At 36.0% G+C, this 17,669-nt stretch overlaps 1 protein-coding gene across 1 annotated transcript in view; it reads right to left on the bottom strand.

Moving 5' to 3' along the window:
* LOC144433566 (serine/threonine-protein kinase 17A-like) overlaps nt 1-7,771 on the bottom strand; it is a 30,178-nt gene extending 22,407 nt beyond the window's left edge. Inside the window, exons 1-3 of the mRNA XM_078121885.1 lie at nt 7,333-7,771; nt 3,245-3,457; nt 724-871 (exon numbers count right to left, since the gene is read on the bottom strand). Coding sequence (XP_077978011.1) covers nt 724-871; nt 3,245-3,457; nt 7,333-7,457 — 486 coding nt within the window. The 5' untranslated portion in view covers nt 7,458-7,771. The remainder of the gene's footprint in view (nt 1-723; nt 872-3,244; nt 3,458-7,332) is intronic.
* Between the last annotated feature and the right edge of the window lie 9,898 nt (nt 7,772-17,669).

The following is a 17,669-nucleotide window of genomic DNA, read 5'->3' as shown; positions in this document are numbered from 1 at the left end:
CTTCCAGATATTATGCTTAACAAAACATTAATCATGTAGAGAATGAGGTAAGGTTGAATTTTGACAAGCTAATCTTAGATTGTCACCATTCATATTCAGATGGTCAGAGCAGAGGGACAAAACCTTGGGGCACCAGGTGTACCAAGTTTTGACTTACTATGTGGCATTTAACCCAAAGTTCCTTCAAGTACCTGTTATTGCCTAATTCATCTCAATATTTTGTCTTGATCACTGGCACTTCAGGTACCATAAAAGTGTTCCAAATGAATTGATGAGCAATAAAGGTAGTGAAATAATCATGAAAGGTTAAAGGGCAGTCAAGAATTAAAAAGCTCTGAATGTCAGTTGGGCACATGGACAACAGACATGGACATTCCGTGAGTACTTTTCCCACTAGGAATCTGTCTGTAAGTTGATTGGCAGAATAAGTAAAAGTAGTTGACATGATATTGGCAAACATCACCAGGGGCATACATTGAGATAGATTGGAAGATACATGCATGCATGTCGGGTGGCTCAGCCCTAACCAGTCTTCTCTGGGAGTACTGGTTAATAGGATGGCATGACACATCATATCTTACAGATTACCATTCACAATACATTGAACATACCTTGGTAAAATATTAATCTTCAATGCATCATCAGAAATATGGTGATAGGAATTGAAAGTAGAGGATACCAGTCTGATGTACGAAGTTAATATTTAATAGTGCTTGTACTCACCTTTAAATCTAAATGAACTACATTTCTTTCATGGAGATAGTGTACTGCTTCTATGATTTGCCTAAGCAACCTGACGACATCTCGTTCACTGAAATTAGTACCTTCCTTTTCACAAACACAATGGTGATGTAATTCGCCACCGGCAGCTCTGTACAGGTGAAAGAAAATAATCAAGGTTCAATTTTTCTGGTCAAGAAAAAGATATAAAAGATGTGATGATCAAATAAATTAAGAAATCAGAATGTAGTCAATGGGTTGCCAAGTCTGCAAAGCATTTCATCAATATACTAATTAAGTTCATGTCTTTCCGTTCGATAATTTTTTAATCTTTTAAATGTTAACTGAAAAGAATCGAACACAAATGAATGACCTTGGTTCCAAATACAGAATAATACTGCTTGTGCTATTTATATCAATGTGATTACGCTGCAATTATTCTTTGATAAATAGGAGCAGCAGTTAAGCTGCTAAATGCTTAAAAATTCATTAGCCATTCGTTCTTTTAGTTTTCTCAAAAGCCAGCTACTAGTACTAGGGTTTATAGTCCCCCCAGTCTGTAGACTGGCTAATTCTTGTGTTGGCACAGAATGAAAGCACTCCACAGATTAGTGAAATAAAGATCAGATAAACGGACCAACAAGAACGGACACAAAAACAGGTCTCAAAGAGTTTGTAACTGTGCTATTGTGGAGCTTGTGGTTGGAATAGTAGACAACAAACAAAATAAAGCAGTATTCACCCCGGTTTATTGGTAGAAAAAAGAAACAGGGTGCAAAAAAAAGCTTATGGCAATGGTTGGAAAGGGGAGAGATTTGACTAGTGTGTGTGCATGGATTATGTTCCTGATGCCTTTACAATGAAGACCAATTTGCTGTAACAGATTGGACTGGTAACCGAATTGCAGCAGTGTTAGTGGCATTACCTCATTCTCAAAGTATGCAGAAGAACAAAAGCAGCCTTCCAGGACTTAAAGCCTTTGTAACAGACTCACCTAGGCTTGTATACATAGAGACGAGTGTGCACTGTAGTGTAGCACATCACAAACCAAATGAACTGCAGCGGCCAGGTAGTAAAAAAAAAACCCTGGGCGTAAAAGTTCCAAATAAAAGATTATCCTTGAACTTTTTTGAGAACTATACTAACAATCTGTCTTGTTTTAAATGTGTACTGATTAAACGAGATGAATCTTTCTTTTAGTGCCAAAAAAAATGTAGCAACACACAGATCCAAGCAAGTTGCTTTCTAACTATTTATCTTTTCAATCCACTCTGGAAAAGTGGCATTGATTTCATGTCATATTTTCCTGTTTGAATTGAATTACACATAAATATTGAGCTGTCAAGTATAAAAATCTTATCCATTTTGTCGACAGACTAAAAGGTCATTCTTGTTTCTATTTAAAACTGAACTTACAGCAACTATTATTTAATACTCTGCATTTATGCAATTTTTTTCAAGGATATTGGTACATCTACACCAAATTGTTCAGACCAGCACAGAGGTAGGTCTCTCTAATGATCAAAACAGATCAATAACTTGATTCAATGGCGAGACTTTAGGAAGTGACCAATTCAATGAGAAATGTCACAGCTCCTAATGTACTCCAATGTCTTTCCTCTTTTGTGTAAAATCTTCTAAATTATTAAAAGAGAAACACATTGAAACTTTAAGCTTATAATCCAATCTAGGGTTTCAAATAAACATAACTGAATGGTCAGAAATTATTGATTTTTTCCCTTTTTGTTCCCAACACTTATTTATAGCACCACATTCAGCTAAATGCAAAAACACAACAGCAGGTACCCTGGTCACTCAACTTTTGCAATGAAGCAGAAGCGCCCAGCTCAGAAGCATTGTAAGTTCACCAAGAGAAAGTTACTGGGCATCTTGCGTGGACTATGTGACAAACAGCACGTTCAATTTGAACCTTATACATACTGGTCCTTTTATCCTCTTTCTCCCGATTATCTACGGCTGAACGTTTACCTCAGACTACGACGATTGAGATGGCACAAAACGGATCAACAAAGCATCTATGAGGAGCTACATTCTTGTGCTGATGAAAAAGCCACTTCAACATTGAAAAGAAATCGACTTTTGAAAGACTGCAACAAGAGAGCTGAATTTGTAGGGTCAGAGTGACCATTTTCAGGAATAAAGGATTCACACCTATTATGATGTGAATGGAATTACCAATAAACACCAGCAATAGCATTGGAATCCTTTCACTTTGGACTTCAACAAGAAAAACGAGGTCACTAGAGTAGAACAAAATTACAGACCACCTTGAACAACCCAAACAGGTGTCCACTTTGACCTTTAAGACGTGTAAGAAAATACCAAAATAGAGTGAAAATTCATGGTGGCTTAATTGTTATTCTTCAACAAACCGAACCATTTACGTCAAAAGAAAGCTGTGCATTCACACCAGATGAAAGATCTGCGTAACAAGTGGTGTTGTTGCGTAAAAGTTAAACGTAAATATCAAAGTATCACCAGGTTATGGCGTATGCGTACTTACAATTCAAGAACTAAAATGAAATCATGTGATGTTTCGTAGACTTCATGAAGTTTTATAAGTCTATGATGTTCTTTGGACATTTCTAAGATTGCAATTTCATGAAGTATGGCAGAGCGACAATCTTTCCCTCTTTTCCTCTTCTTAATAAACTTTGCAGCAAATTCCCTTCCTGATGAATTCTCTGTACATTTCTTCACAACTGAAAACTTTCCCCTGGAACAGAAAAAAGGTTACAAAATAAGGTGTTACTTCAAGTAAGCAAAAAATATAGGCACATCTATGTTTCTCTTTATGTGAGGGTAAATATATTATCAATCATAGTACAAGGGAGGACGAGTCATAGCTATTGTTAGTCCCAGGGGAGACACTTTTTAAGTGTTGTCCAGTGTCCCTGTTACTGAGTTTTAATTCATACGTTTCACAATCTATCAGGTGACCACAATCGCTATCTACCATGCTATACAGCAGTGATAAGCCATGGGCTGTACCTCCTGTGTAAATTAGTACTAGCAGTGTATGGTTCACGTTGTCTAAACGCAAGAATGATTTATCAGATTTTATTGAATGTGGAAGTGAAAAGTCACAAAAAAGACTGACAAAATCAATAGTTTTGAAACAATGCAATGAAGTCATGCATATCCAAGTAAGAATTTTAGCGTAAAGGTTCCCACTGTCTATATATAGTAGACTTTCTACCCTTGTCACGGGTACAGAAATACCAAGCTTTCACCTGTCTAGCTTGGGATACACCATACTGTGAATATTGATTTTCTCATTAACCTGTGTGAGAGCAATCAATTTGTTATATTCTGCACACCAATAATTCAAGTAATCCCTGACATGTTTAAAACTGTTAGATGTGATTTATTCAGTTAGCAGGTAGCAAGTAGCTATTTAAACAGAAACAACATTTTTAGCTTGCTTGACATTGCTGATAAACAAGTAAGTTTCATTTCCGTATGTGAATTTGTCAAGTTTCATTGCAACAATACTGTAACTTTTTTCCCATATTATTTCTTAACAAAGAAAGTAAGTTTCTGTTTCCTTTAGGATTATCTCCTTTTTTTCTGTTCGTGATCGACAATGTAGATTGTAAACTACAAATACAATGATGCATTAGCCTTCTACAGAATATTCTATTTAGTTTTGAGGATAATATGCCATATTATGGTAAAGATCTTTCTGGTGGCCATTTTTCTGAATAATTTGCAGCCCAATTGTATCCATAATCAAATATTTAACATTGCTGCATATGTCATTTGTAGGTAACCACAATGTTTGACTTCGACCTTGATATCGGGAACTTGAAAGCTTGTTGTGTTATGGAGACTCTAAAATTGAACCCTGTTACTGATGACGCAGGTGTTCAACACTTGGGTCGTATATTACCTGGCCTTGGAGATGCGTGTACCAGCTGATCATAAAGATCCATGACTAAAACTACTTCTTTTATCAAAAAATAACAACAGATAAAAATTAAATGACAAGTCATGATAAGTGTTTACAATTTCCATATGCAATACTAGAGAAAACTGCATGTATAGATTGCAACGGGTGCCCCGATAAGGTTCACCTTTGTTTGATGCCTCCCAAAGCAAACAAACATTTGATAACACAGCAACCACCTACACACACACAGATTTAGGGTCTTACAAACAAGAGCGGCAAAATACAAAATAGGTGTACACAACAAATACTGCACTCGCACTTTGATTATCAAATTCAAACATTATATTTATACTTTTGTGTCTTTAATATACATGAAGCAAAGCCCGTCTCACTATTATGACTTTTAGAATATCAAACTGTCTGAACTTCTCATTTTATTTAGATTCTTATATTAAACTATAACTATTCACACAGGTCTGACTTTTGTAATTTTTTAGGAAGAAGGCTATCGGAGGGGAGTACTTGCTTTGACATATACATATCCTAAATTTTAAATATAAATATAAAAAAAAATTCAACTTGATTTTACTGCTCTCACGATATGTAGAATGAAATATAATACCAATAAAGTAGACAGAAGTGGGTGCCTAGCAACCATTGTATGGTGCTTTGAATAGAATTGTGTTAAGCCTAGCACCACTACCTAAAGTATCCACAATACCAAATGTCTGCTACGTTGTCTTGCTACCACTTAGTATTCAGTATTTTCATTCAAGCAAAAGGCCCCCTGAGTGGTTTATTCAACTACCGGTTTGAAATTGAGAAAACAGGAGCAGTTCTGTGACAAAACACTATTTCATGGGCATGACATTTGCTGATCTTTGCCTTCATGAAAAAGTTTTACATCAGAGGATCGCCAGATCTTTAGAGCTTTTGGTATTCTGTAAGGGACTCTTTTCGACCATGTTGATGGGGGATTTCTCAATTCTCTGTACATTATCTTTCAAATTAATTCTGTTACCATGAAATTTTATAGCTTTATTCCTTTTAAGGACTTTTTTTTTTACTTTGACAAATAACAAATCATTTGCACGTGTCTTTATACCACTACCATGCCCACAATAGTAATTACTACATGTTGTTTTGCAAACTTGGCATGAAATTGAAAACGTCTGCAGGCAGATGTAAGCAACATTATGACTACCCCTTCTTTCAAGGAAAATGAATGCCGTCACTCACACATTACCTACTACCTTCCGTTTCTTTCACACTGTCTCACCTCCTATACCTCATCAATAACCATCGCATCACTGATCAGAAAAGGCATGTTGTGTTCTTTAGTGTACACTACTGGGCGAACTGTGCATCACAAGGTCACAGAGGGCCAACACTATTTTTGTCATCAAGACTAATTTCAACCCATTTTCAAGATACATGTCAGAATAACATGCTACCCACCTTGCACACACAAACATTTGACTATGTGCAAATTCTCTTCCCAAACCACCCATCTTACAGTGCCAAACCATCAAATGACTCATGTTAAACCACAGAGAGTCTATGGTTATACTGTTGGTTACTATATTGAACCATTCACGGTGTCTTTTTTTTCTCTTTGAAAGATTCTTCCTTATTTTATCGACGGGGAAGTAGCACATCTATTCATTCACTTATATTGCCAATATTATCCTTTTACTCTGAGGGAGGGATTTTCTTTAAACAAACTTTTTTGTCATGTGATTCATTTAAGATGACGAAATCTCGTAACCAATAAACACCCGTGAAAACAGAAAATGAGCAAACAAATAAAAACCAAGTGAAAGTTACATGTAACACAGGCGATGTAAACAAACAGCTTTTATACAAATATGAGTGTGTGTTTTTAAAATAAATGAAAATGTCCTCGCTCATTATATTGTAAAGCCCACCAAATACCATTCACACGACACAATACAATAATACGGACGCAACGAAATATCCGAGACCCGTGGAAAAGTTAGAAATCCATTACAATACAGAAACATTATATACAACGCTGAAACCAAAGTGGGTGAGAACGGCGAAATGTGAGTAACACGAAAATAAAGAGAGAGTTCGATTTTTGAAATATCGACCACGTTTCGCTCAGGACCCCATTGAAATATTACCAATCACACAGGGTGTCGGGACAATAGGTCGTGAATGTGTTCAAGTGTTGTGGCTTTCGGGAAATAGCGAGCCGTCACATGAAAACAACATATTAGTGAACTCGAAAGTGTGAACTCGGCTTGGTTTGATATCGTGTGTAATGTGTCGAGTCGTAGACAGTTGTAAACAGTTAACTTATATAGTATGGAACGCCGATAATTTGCCAACGTTGTTACACTATATTCTATCTCAGCGAAGTTTGTACTGTGTGTGCCCTTTGGGCATTTTGAACGACAACACGTAATGACGTCTGTAACTTTTGTACATGTATGATGTACAACATTCGACGGTGGTGACCGGTGTGCAGTGCAACGTGACAGTAGAAACTGCAATGCTGCAACGTACAGTCCGTATGAAAACCATCAAAATATCATCGTTTTTAAAAATAACGTTACAATTTTTGTCCAGAAATACAATAACAGACTACATGTGAGTATCTTATGTGAAACCAAATCATCTCAAATTCTGAAACACAAATTTTGAAATTTGAAATATAGAAGCAACAAACATACCTTCCAAGTTCGTGTCCAACCGCATACAATTCATAAAAGTTGTTTCCCTTTAGTATCCTTCGTTTTTCAACTCCGTCCAACAGCAACCCCGTTGGGGAGTTCATGTTTTTCTCTTTCAATGGCATCAAAACTGTCTTCGGGAGACGATGAAAAGAAGAATATGTACCTTCCGAGAGCGAGTTGTTTGAAAGGGGAACCGTTTTTAAGCGACCATCGACCGGTGAATGTTATGTAGTCCGATGAAAAGTCAAAATATATACCAGTCAGCTAGCGTAAGGAACGCGATAATACTTATTCTGAAACTAGAATATCCAGCCGGATCAAAGGCTTTGGTCTTCAGGTCTTCCCTACACGTTGACTTCAATGTTTGTCCTAAAAATTCACACGTTTCCAGCGAGGTAGCACAAATGCAACCGTGTCGTTTGAAGTCTTTCTCTATCACTGAATCTGGACGTCCAGCTATGGACCGAATGCATGTGTCAACTTTGACACCATAAATTTGGCACGGTTTCAAGTTCCTCGGTAGCGAATAGTAGCACTCGTCCAACAAGTATTTTTTTTCTTCTTACAGTTGAGGTTGAAAGTAATATATATGCACGTTTACACCTACCTCTGTGGCAATAATAACGATGTTACAATCAAGAAAATTTATTAAGAATAAGGGGCTCGCTTGAAACTGTCTCCCGAAGTATGATGTCATTCTTTTCAATTCATCCAATCAAAAGTCACACAACGCAATTTCCCGGCATGCTGTGTGATAAAAAACTTTGAACGCTGTGAAATATTGTGCATGGTATTCAACCTTTGCAACTTTTATAGGCTTATAGTTATACTTCTCAAATGATGGCAGCATGTGTGAAATGAAATCGGACAATGGGACATGAATAAGATATAATATGTTCATTCATGATTTATGCATTCATGTGTCATCGATTTACAAGAAACCTTTTTATAGTTAGAGGAACGTATTGAAAGAGTAGGGTGCAGCTTTCCAAGTGCCGTTATATCTGTGGTATGTAACAGGTAGGCGGAAGTACTGATAAATAAGAATGTGATTGGGTGTTTCGAAAACCCTTTTGTTTTCAGAGGAATTACGGAAACTTTTAAAGGTGTACTTCAGAAAATAAGACGAGAGAGCTATTTATAGACTACGTGAAAAGTCCCATCGAAGTTTGCCAAACTTGGATATTACAATCACCCACACAGTCGAGTTTTTAATAGTCTCCCAAGGGCTTAGGCATTCACCGACTGTTTCTCTATCAATCAATCAGGTTATCATTTCACACAAAATATATATTTTTTTTAAATATTTTATTCAAACAACAAGTTTACAAAAAAACACACACTGTTTCTTGAAGTATTTGATCATAAGTCTTACCCTAGCCAGGTAGATACTCTAGGTTTTTCTCCAATGCCTCCTTTCTTTGCCTTCCTTTCATCCTCTTCTTTGGCCTCCTTAGCCTTCCTATCCCTTATCTTGACAAACAAAATAGGGGGAAATATTTATAGCTGGTAATCATTAAAATGTAAGGAAATCTACAGGAAATATAACCATACTTTACAGGATTGAAACGTCTGTCTGTCTGTCTGTCTGTCTGTCTGTCTGTCTGTCTGTCTGTCTGTCATTGTCCTGCCTAAGACACTTCGAACTGTCATTTATAATTACATAGCAGACAAATCACACGTTTATGATTGAAACCAAATAAAAACATAAGTATATTACTATTATTATTACTATTATTATTATTATTATTATTAAAAAGTATATGTTCGATTATATATGTTCGGATAAACGAACTCATCTAGCAATCCCTTCATCTTGATAAATTGACAAGCGGTTTATAGAAATATTTTTACTTATTTTGAGATTCAATAATGTTTGTACCTTGTGACAAATATCCCGGTTCCTATTCTGATATTACTTTATAAGTTTCTAGACCCATTCCACAATTCGTAAATATTTACGTATACAGAGAAAAAAAATGGACAAATTATAAACAAGACGAACATTACATCAACGATTTTTATTCATCACATTCTTATACCATCACGCGCGTGATCCACGCGTTGTCATATTCCGGTACATCCGGGGAATTACCCTTACTTTTGTTTCGTTTCCCTTTTGTTTCAATTTGCATTTGCATTTGCTACAGTCACCGGTTAGGTTATGAGGTATGTCGCTACTGGGGGTCTTCAAATCCAGGATACAAGATAAGTAATCAAAATTGACATGTGAGAAACAATACCATACCTACATACATACAACCCCCCGCGTCGCATTCAGCAAATTCTCATCCGTAGTTCTACTTATAATTTTTATCATATTTGTATGGCACCGGATCACCATTGGATATTTCAACAGCTTCAAAAATACTAAAATGAGAAGGACATACATTTATGGCCATGAAACGAACAATAATAAATGAATTTGTGGAGTGACATGAAAACGACGCCTTTGTTTATACGAGCTCTTCAACAAGGTCCAAAGACCACTTTACAAACTTAACGAGAAAAGCAATCCTTGAAATATGAACACATCATTTTTTGTTTACAATTTATTTGATTGACCATGAAAAGATATCAAATGTGTTAATTTTTCCTACACGTGTTAGAAAAAGTACTGACACGGATTTCGAGTATATAAATCATTTTTTAAGAGCTGCTGTAAAGTATCTATTTTTGACAAAAATGTGGTAGTAACAATGTGAATTCGGAATATCGTATACGCGTACTGAAGTAATATAGATATTGCATTGTTTGTATTGTTGAATCGGCAAACGAAAACATGTCTACCATACTACATCTTATTAAAATGTCACTCATGGAAATATACTACAACCGTAACAGTGATCTGTCTATTAGTAAAGTTATTATAAAATGTATATATATGTCATTTTCCTTATATATGATTTTTACAATAGTCAAACAATAATCATTCTCGCAAACCAGAACACATATTTCCGCTGAAGCAATGAAATATGAAGGCGGGTACTTTTCGGACGGTGCTGTAAAAGGGTCCGCAGTTTTACGACGTTGTATTGTAATAATCTCCTGGTTACAGAACCATAAAATGATCCATCACAAGGGGAATAGATACGATGTAAAATGTAATGAACAAATGTGATACGAACGACAACTCAGCGTGCATTGAAGAATATAAACTGAAGGCCCAAACACGGATCCATGCCAGATAATAAAACAGGAATGGTTTCATCTTATCACAGAGAGTAGAAATGTGATATTATAGGTGATGAAACGATGAGCAGTGTCTGACTCATAACATGTCACCCTTCACTACATAGCCCTACATATGTGACACAGCTATCAAACATTTTCTTTTCGGAAATTTCGTCTTACTAGCCCGTCGTTTAGTTTCATGACAAAGATGTAAACTTTAAAGAAAGTACTGCAGTGAAATATGAATTAAGTTTTACTGTAAAGCCGCAAGCCACGAATTATGTATACTATTTCAAGACGGAAGGCACGCAGCATACATTTTATATAAATCATGGTTATATAAATACACACACAAACAATTTGAAACTCTCACATATATCACTGTATGGCAAGATAAAGTCAATCGTTAAAACTGATATTCGATCATCTCAATGCATACTGGTTTATATAGTAAGTAGTTATCAAATATAGGATTTTATATGCACCATGCTATATGAAATATGACCACTTCGTTCGGTGTACGACTGTATGGCATGCTTCGGGACTTTGGTTGCAACGCCGGTAACTTTCATCTCATGGAGGGAGCGATGTGCGCAATAAATAAAGGGTTGATTCGACACAGATGTAAATATGAAATATGAACTATAGGAAAACTGTTCAAGTAGTTTGTAGAGAAAGTGTAAAAGTGCACCGCATCCCGTTTAAGCAAGCTGATGCAGAAAAAGAAGCTGATAGTATTAATCATAGATAATAGTAAAATATACAGAGTCACACTATATGAATTAGAGAAAAGGGTTAAGCCTTTTTACGTGCAAAATGTGCACCGCACTCATGTCCCAGACAATTTGGGTTCAAGGGGTTTTGATCATGAACAGTGAAAGTATTGTAGTAGAATGTAAATTCGGTGAAAACAACAATATGAAGGGAAACAATAAACAGCAAATATCGCCGGAAGACCAATGCATTGTTACCTACCAACATGTTGTTAAAAAAATACATATATAAAGTAAAGTTAGTATTATATGCTACAACAGGTCATAAGACTATTGTTACCGTATATAACGGATATTGGCAGAAAGTACAAGTTGTAAACAACTTCCGTATTTCCAAGACCCAGGACAAAACAACAGACTGTCAACACTTGAATAAACACACGTACGCATGTCACAGATCAACTGTTTTCAATTCGGAGATAATGTGTTGGGATTGATTTAAAATGTGAAGTCTATGAACCCAACGAGTTGCCAATATATAGGCTAGAGTAAATAGACACATTCGTTCACTGACACTGATGACATCATTTCATAATACGAGAAAAGACCAGTATACATGTAGACATTATTACTTTTTTTTTTTTTTTTTTTTTACAAACGTTGGTTTTGTGTCATTGTCTAATTCAGTTTTTCCCATTGCCATTATAGAACATATTTGCGTTCGTGTCTTTTCATAAACAGTCTTTTGCCTGAGTTGATAATTTAACGGCAGTCTGTCAACAGAATACGGATCCTTGTTGTCGTATTAAAAAAATGGCAAGGTTGAAGTACCGCAAAGCGTGGCTCAATAATTTACGTCACTACATGATAACTGAGGGCGAAAAAAAAATGCTGGGATGTACTTTGGAGTCACTTTGCAATTCTTCCATCTTTCAAAGGACACTATGTGAAAGGTTATTGACTCACATGGTGATGAGAAATCCAGGGTATATACAGGCGAGACGATTCCAGCAAACAAAGTTTTTAGTTGTCGAATTGATAGCTTGAAATGTATACATCATCCCGTTTTAAGCAATAATTTCCAAAAGGAGTATGGACGGGAGATAAGAGATGACAGCAGAATGGAGCTGCATAGGGAAAGGTTCAAATACTCAATGGCTTTGCGGGAGCCCTAGTACTGCGATTTGTTGCTTTCAAATTAGCGTTCCATGTGTCAGAAGCGAAAAAACAATTACAAATATTAGTGGCATTTCATTTCAGGCTAGATTAAAATTCTAAATTTAATCTTCGTTTTATCTTATAACTTTAAATAACATGAAGTCGGACTGTCTGTTGCACACTAATTACAGCCACTCATTAACAGACAATAATCACGTTACCAAGCGGTGTTGGTGCCGTATGGATTACAAGTATTACTACGTCCGTGGTCACTGCTTAAATTGTTATTCTATCTAGTGAGAGGTCTGTACTTCGAAACCATGTTATACGGATAGGTACACCATATCTGATGTATGTGGAGTTCGGTTTGAAAGATTGTAGAAATCTTCACTGTCTATTTAATATAGATTAAAATTCATTCGGATTAAGCTTATCAACCGTCGGAGGGAAAAACAATAAACAAAACAAATCCAAAAATCGATCCGAGTTCGATTTAGAAAAAAAGAAATCTACAAGGATTGAATTCAAATTAAAATATGCACACAAACAAAATATCAATATATGCCACAAAATCTACATAATATGTTTTGATAAAAAATACGGTTCCCCCATCCTCTCAATCGCTCAGACAGAAGATTGAACATCCGACAGTTACAAGTACACTAGATTATTAAATTCATTATACTACATAGCTTCTACTGCAGCATTTCAGCTGTATAGCTCGTACACTATCGTTATATTAAAGACCAGACACGCCATGTCTCATTTCTCTCACCCCCTAACCCTCCCATGAGCAGTGGTTTCCAGGTTGCGACGCATAATTTCAGGATGGCAACCATTATGACAACAATGCTAATTTTAAGTCATTCGAATTCTGTTACAGGAAAATAAAAATAGAGTTAACAGAAATGTTGGTAAAAACCAGTTGTTTACTTAACAAGTAGTTTATAATATTGTGCTCAAACATAGGCAAGAACATTTTTCCCTATTAAAATATTGTCTGTGGTTCAACCTTTGCTGTGCGTCTCGGAAGATGCCGTAAAGGGGCTATTTTTTAAGACGATACATGATATCGTGAGTTAATTTTATGATTTGCTTTTGACAATGAAGAAATAATTATTCCACGTATTCCACTGCCATTTTACTGGGCAAATTCGAATCAAGGTAAATTAATCCCAAAAAAGTGAAAGTTAAAGAACAAGAAAATGGCGATGAATTTGAAAGGTTATGCTGACAACGAATGTACAAACGTTTACCTCCGACCAATGCAAACCATTTTCTTACCGTCAATGGTACGAGTTTTAACAAATACAATAGACTGACTTCAAAGAAAAGGCCTTGAAACAAGGACCTTGAAATAACTGTCTTTATTAAGTTTCCTGCAATAGAGTCTATTGAAGAACAGTTAGATTCGCTTCACGTCTTATCACTAGTTATAATGGTAAATAAATTACTCTATATATCAATCTCTCAGAACAAGGCAACTGAAAAATAAAACTCAATGAATTATAGATTAACTAATTTAAATCATTTGCGTCAGTCAGCACCATGACACACTTGTAGATAACATATTATCATGATATTATCTATTTATCAGATATTAGTACAATGTCGTAGAACGTCATGGTTGTTATTTTAGTAACAACAAAACGTCTATTGTCTTACGTCTGTTGTCATGACTATTGCTGATGGTCTATCGTCACTCTTCCTGATGGCTATCCAAAAACACAACCATGGAATTTGTACGCTATAATTTTTACATGGGTGTACGTCACTTCTGACGAGTCCAATACTAACACCATTATTGTTGATTGCTGGTAAAGTACGCTCAGTTCACAATGTACATCTCAATGTGGTATGGTGTTTGTTTCTTCTGTTCGGACAGTGACGTCATCGAATTCGTAAGTGCTAAACTCCAAACGTGCCGCTCATTAGCTCCATGACGTGTCATAGCTTCTTCGTTTTGGTGTTGGTGTTGGTGTTGGTGTTGGGGGGGGGGGCGTTCACTACCCCCCGGGTCATTATCAGTTTCAAACAATATTCTAAAGTAGTTTCTCAAACCGTTTTTAACTACAAGTCTACAACATATGCACGCAATACGTCATCTAGTGTGCTTTTATTTTACAGTGTAAATCAACACTGGAATATATTTCAAGTTATGAGTCTTGTAGACTGAAGAAAAAAATACCTATTACTAGTAACGGGATGGGGAAATATCACCACCGATGTCAAAATATAAATATCATTTTACAAAAGAGTGAATCAGATTTGATGTAGAACCCACGATCACTTTTTACAATGAAATTACACCATTCTTTGAAAGCGTCAAGAAGAACAAGCTACATTGTAATACACATTGCATGTACATGACTGGCTTGGTATGAATTTAAAGAAAAGGTACCACTTTTGAGATTATAGATTAATTTTCGTCAAGTTTGAATGATAGTTGTATTTTAGTTTAAAATAAAAGAGTAAGTGAAAGCTAGTTTATTATGTGCCTTCTGGTAACGTTTCCCTCCAAAAAGAAATAAATACTAGTTATGTAGTGCGATCGGTACCGTTTTTATGTCTGACTGCAACTACTTTTTATGATGTTTATTTACCTAAATTCTGGGCTAGAAGGTGATTCTCTCCACCCAAATGACTAGACCACACTCGCCTAGATCAGTACTAAATGTGGATTTCTTTCAGTCGATATGACACCGTTTGTTTAACAAGTACAGGTGTGGTCCCGATGTGTTTGTCTTTTGTTTTTATTTGAATCGCACACATGGCGAGAAGTTAAAAAAGGGTCAGCAGCTGGGTGGATGGGCGTCCAAATGATTTACACCCTGATTTGTTTACAAGTGAAGAGAAAAGCATAAAACAGTAACACGGGAGACATTCCTCGGCGTGGTAGTCCCTTTCACTTGCCCAAGACGATTGTCCCTAGTTATTCATGATGACGTCACGTCGCGTTGGATGATATAGTCTGTCTGCACACCGTCACGACATGATCTGGTTCTATTTCAAAACGAGGCATCTGTAGTTGCAGGCGTTTGACGACGCAGCTGAAATAATAAAATGGGTAACCAAAAAAATCACAAAATAAAAAATAATGTCCTTAACAGTTTTCTTAACAGTATGAGACTTCATTCTAGAGTCACAATCTAAAAATACACTTTCACTATTAACTGACTAAAATTGTTGAAATATTTTAATTAATACTATGAATAAATATCATTTACACATATTAGATTGCAGACGTTCGGAACAATTTAATTAGAAAATGGTGAAACTCGAGACCTGTCACAATATAAGCTTACACTGTACTGTACGATATTAAAGTTGATCAGCGGGAATCGGCGGGAAATCAAAGCCTTTTATGGTCGTCACAGCGGCTCAGTTTTCCCATGACCCCAACATATAAAACGCAGTGACACAGTAACAATAACTAACGGTGTTGGTTTTTTTAAATTGATTTTTTTTCGTCGATGTACATAGTAAACTATGTAATCACGCCCAGTTATCGAACTCATGTATATGGGGCCCATATGTCAAACTCCTTCAAAATGCTATTATTTGAGACGATGAGTCATCTTAATTGATGCCATGATATATATATATATTAGATAGGTCAGTCACAGAAACTAATATTTCAGACGAAGCTGAATAGATATTGATATTAAGCGATCATGAATAGTTTAATACTCGCATTTTTGGAAAATTTTCCCACTTTTGCAAAGTTTCCTTCAACAGGACCGTTGAGGCGCGAAAGTGGTATAAAGAACATCGTGGGGAGTTTTGTAGGTAAAAGACAGAAATGATTAATTTGTGTTCGTCTTTTCAATCCATTTTATTGACAGTGCAACGAACCACTGAGAATGTCTTACACGGAGTCTTACAGTTGGTTTTTAGTCGATAAAAAATAGCTTCATGCACCATTGGTGATGTTATTTATACACTCGGTGTCAAGAAGAGTGACACTAAGCTATCGATTTTTACTATTGCATAGTTTTCACCTAACGTCATTACATGACATGTGTTGTTACTATATATACGTAGACCAGGCAGCATTGTGTGATCCTTAAAAAATGACAAGTGTATAAGAATCGGCTGCATTTCATTGCACTGTGTATCACAAGACTTTACATGACCTTTGACACGAGAAGCTGTCACAGACGCAACAGGTGGTTACATAATCCGGGACATGTGTTAGAGTGCGGACGTTGGAGATAGGAGGCAGTTTACTCATATTACTAGTATCTCTGCGAATCGACAGAAAACTAAAGCCTGAGATATTATGTAGGGTTGTGAAATAAAATTTAACGAAGGAGATACATGTATATAGAAAAGAAACAGAGGACGTTGATGAAGATGAAGCAGATATTGAAGACCAAAAAAGAGAAAAAGAGAAGAGATGAGAGGGAGAAGTGGAGGCAAATGATTGATGATGATCAGTATGGTTGTACAGTGCGTTCTTAATGATGGACAATTTATTCAATAAATTATGATTGCTCCCAAATGCAAACTTTATCACTAAAAGTAACAGTTCCTAGATTAATTTCTGATGATGTGGTGTGTGTGTACGTGTGGTTCCGGCTCAGACCACCAAACACGTTCCGAGGTTCTAGATAGTGAAGTTACCAACCGTGTGTACAGTGACCAGTAGTCTACACAATACCCCGCCTACACAAATACCACTACGCCATAGTTTCTATTTCTTATACCAGAATATATAGCTTAACATTTCACTATAGAAAATCAATGGTTCGTGGTTGAAATATTTGGCAAGAGTTCACGTAATATGATATAGATTTTCCTTATCAATACGCAGTCTATATCTATAGCCTTCTTCATTCAAGACATGTGTTCAAGTGATCCCTCATACTATCTGTAAAAATATAACCTGATCTTTATTAAATCTAAAAAATTCATGACATGCAGAACAACAATTCTTGAGTTATTTATGGAACAAGGTCTGTCGACATAGAAATGTACACATACATATGCACACACACACACACACATACATACATACATACATAATACACACATACACACACACATATATACATACATACATAAATACATAAATACATACATACACACACACATACATACATAGATACATACATACATACATACATACATAGATACATACATACATGATACATACATACATACATACACATAGATACATACATACATAGATACATACATACACACACACACACACACGCACACACACATCAAACAAATGCCTTAATCTGAGAATGATAAGTTCATTTATTTGCAAAATGAAGACAG

This window comes from Glandiceps talaboti, chromosome 4, assembly GCF_964340395.1.
Source record: "Glandiceps talaboti chromosome 4, keGlaTala1.1, whole genome shotgun sequence".
Lineage (NCBI taxonomy): Eukaryota > Metazoa > Hemichordata > Enteropneusta > Spengelidae > Glandiceps > Glandiceps talaboti.
Note: the sequence above shows the minus strand (reverse complement) of the source record. Positions and strands in the feature narration are given on the sequence as shown.